The following is a 3,453-nucleotide window of genomic DNA, read 5'->3' as shown; positions in this document are numbered from 1 at the left end:
ATAGTTGCCCAATTGTGGTTTTTGGGGTCTATCAGATGAGGTTCTTTCAGCATAAGATTTGATACACCTGTGGAATCTGCTGGATTTGCCTATCTGATGTCCAAGGAATCCATCCAAAGCTCAGATCTCCCCTAAGGTTTTCAGAAGCTGGAGTGACATCTACAAAAAAGAATAAATGCTGTAATATCAAGATATGTGAACAAAGTTGTGGTGCTACAGAAAATTGCACCTGAGAGAAAAGTCTCTGGAGCACTTCTGGCCTCCCAGAAGTGGTTAATATTGGGAGGCCTTTCTTTTGAGATCCTCAGGTTTTATTTCAATAACACAGAAGCTTCAGAGCCCTAAGAGATTTGTTAGGATGGGTAAAAGAGAGCCTCAGGGTCCCTGTGCTCTTCCACCAAGTTATCCTCACTTCCGCAGAGCTAGTTCATCAAAAGAGTAACCCTGACAGTCCATAATTCCAGAAAATTTTGCCATAGCCCAGCTGATCCTGAAAGCATCACAAATCTCCCCCACATAAGCTTTGCCAGGATGTCTCTGGTCTGCAGTATGTGCTGGACTCTGTCACACACATATGTGGAGCCCTGACAAAAAACAAAAGGCACATCCTTCCCTTTTCTGTCTCTTCTCTCCCTGCAGCTTCTCACCCAGTGTCAGCAGCGAGCTGTTGGAGAGTGGAAACCTTGTTTGTTCAAGGCTTTCTCTGAGTGAGCTGAGCACTGTTTCCATGCCAAACCCTGACGTGATGGGCAATTGGGCACCGCAGGTTAGGAGGGCTGGGACACTGTTTTGGTATTGCAAACAGCTGGGGCGGACAGAGTTTCTTACGTTAGCAGTGTGTTGCAAGGTGCAGAAGGAGAGAGAAAACAAGAGAAAGAGACAAGAGAGAGATCTGGACTGATCTCTTTTTGTGTACCCAGAATAATCTGGGTCTTCCTGTACTCTCAAACTGACATAACACAAACCAGCTGCCTTTCAGCTCAGGTGTTGAGCTCAGCCTCTGGCTTTGGATTGAGAGTGGAGGTGCTTTTGTTTCTGCTGGTGGGGCTAACAACCCCATAACCTGCCCAGTCCTAGAAGAGCTTCAGCAGTCAAGAGGATACTCAGTGAATGGGGGAGCCAGAGTTGAAATGGCCTTTTGTCACTGGATGCTCTTCCCTCTTTTTGTTTGTAAGGCACCTGCCATTCATAAATAAGAATCAGCCCCCTGGTGACTATGTCCTCAGTATTGGAGCCATTAGCAGAACATGAAAAATTTCCCTGTCCCTATCGTAGTCTGTGGTTCTTTACCCAGAGGATCTTTCACTAGGGGAGAGGATCCACTGGCCCACATTGAGCCACAACCAGGCTCACTGTGCCTCCCAGGTCTAGATGCAGTCAATATTGTCCTACATCTTTCAGTGGCTGCCAGCATCTTCAAATTCACCTTGACTTCCCATGCCTGTCCATACCTACACACAATTAATGTGGAGATTTTACCTGTGACTTGTCCAGCTGACACGTCCCCAGTATCAATGGCTTTTTTTGTCTCTTCTTCTCACCTCCAGATTGGTAACTGATCCTGCAAGGACACTATCTCCCACAGTCTTCCCTGCCTTTGCTATGGACGCTTCTGCTTTCAGCCTCCCCACACCAGCAGCGTCAGAGGAGAAGAATGTCTCTGGCAGCTGGGCAGGCTTCACCACTCCCAATGGCTCCACCACCGCCAGCCCTGGTGTGGTTGTCAGCGGTGTCCTCATCCCCCTGGTCTACCTCATTGTCTGCGTGGTGGGGCTGGTTGGGAATTCTCTGGTCATTTATGTGGTCCTGCGTCACTCTGTGAGCGAGTCGGTGACCAATGTCTACATCTTGAATCTGGCTCTAGCTGACGAGCTTTTCATGCTGGGCCTGCCCTTTCTGGCTGCACAAAATGCCCTGTCCTACTGGCCATTTGGGTCTTTCATGTGCCGCTTGGTGATGGCTGTGGATGCCATCAACCAGTTCACCAGCATCTTCTGCCTGACAGTGATGAGTGTTGATCGCTATCTGGCCGTGGTCCACCCAGGGAAGTCCTCCAAATGGCGGACTGCGCGGGTGGCCAAGGCTGTGAGTGCAACTGTGTGGGTACTCTCTTCCGTGGTGGTACTGCCGGTGGTGGTCTTCTCAAATGTCCCCTTAGGGATGAGCACATGCCACATTCAGTGGCCAGAGCCTGCCTCAGTGTGGAGAGCTGGCTTCATTGTCTACACTGCCACCCTGGGGTTCTTTGGGCCACTGCTGGTGATTTGTCTCTGCTACCTTCTTATTGTTGTGAAGGTACGCTCCTCTGGCAGGCGGGTGAGGGCTCTGTCCTCCAAGCACAAGCTTTCAGAGCGCAGGGTGACTCGCATGGTGGTGGCTGTTGTGGCTGTCTTCGTCCTTTGCTGGCTCCCCTTCTACGTCCTCAACATAATCAATGTCGTCTGCCCACTGCCAGAGGAGCCATCCCTCTTTGGTGTCTACTTCCTCGTGGTGGTGCTGCCATACGCCAACAGCTGTGCCAATCCTATCATCTATGGCTTCCTCTCCTACCGCTTCAAGCAGGGCTTCCGCAGGGCCATCCTCAGGCCGTCCCGCCGAGTCCAGAGCCAGGAGGTACAAGCATGTCCCCCAGAGAAGACTGATGATGAAAGGGAAGAGGGTGAGATCAGCAAGATCACCCAGAATGGTAATGACAGGCAGGAGCACCCTCTAAGCAGTAGGGAAGGAGAAAGCAATGAGCAAAAAACACTCCCCGAGGAGCCTGTGGGATGTGAAAAGAGCAACGACTTGCATGTCAGTTATTTATGATGAAAAGGATGGTGCAGGGGAAAGAGATATTGGGATCCCCTTCGCCCTCTGTGATTTACCATCTCAAAGGTGATGGGAGAGGTTGATACAAGAGATTATTCAAGGCCAAGACTCTGCTTAAAGATCAATGGGGCTCCATGAGCTTCGGAAATAAGCAAGGCACTGTTCTTGGCTTTAGAAGGGACACCTGCAGTTTGTGTGGTACCAGGTAAAGGAAGGACTGGATCCAGGGAGAGCTGAAGATATAATAGGCACTGAAGATATAATGAGAGCAAGGTGGGCCCTAGACTGCAGGATCCATCCTTAAATCATCCAGCTGCAGAGGGCATCAGCTGCCATCTGACTGTGGCACCTCAAGGAAGTCCTTAAAATGGCATATACGACATGTGCCATTGAAGATCTCGAATAGGCATCCCAGTGCTTCCGTTATCTTCCTTATAAACATGAGAAGCAGTTTACCCTAAAGGAAGAACAGGAAGAAAAATGTCTGGAGCTAAGACATGCCAGCTTCTCTCCAATAAGTCTTGGGGACAATTTCCCTATCCATGCTGGTCCTGGTTGGAGACCACTCTGACTGCTCAAAGCCTCCTCTTTCTTTCCAGGGCTTTCATGGACTCTGGGCAGGCTTGATGAGACTTGCCTGGG

At 50.0% G+C, this 3,453-nt stretch overlaps 1 protein-coding gene across 1 annotated transcript; it reads left to right on the top strand.

Annotated features, from left to right (window-relative positions):
- Positions 1-1,560: 1,560 nt before the first annotated feature.
- On the top strand, positions 1,561-2,808 carry SSTR3 (somatostatin receptor 3; the record flags this gene model as incomplete). Its single annotated transcript, XM_080359545.1, has 1 exon — positions 1,561-2,808. Exon 1 carries the CDS (start codon positions 1,603-1,605, stop codon positions 2,806-2,808), a length of 1,206 nt encoding a protein of 401 aa, XP_080215671.1. The 5' UTR covers positions 1,561-1,602.
- Between the last annotated feature and the right edge of the window lie 645 nt (positions 2,809-3,453).

This window comes from Nesoenas mayeri (genome assembly GCF_963082525.1).
Source record: "Nesoenas mayeri genome assembly, chromosome: 1".
NCBI lineage: Eukaryota > Metazoa > Chordata > Aves > Columbiformes > Columbidae > Nesoenas > Nesoenas mayeri.
Note: the sequence above shows the minus strand (reverse complement) of the source record. Positions and strands in the feature narration are given on the sequence as shown.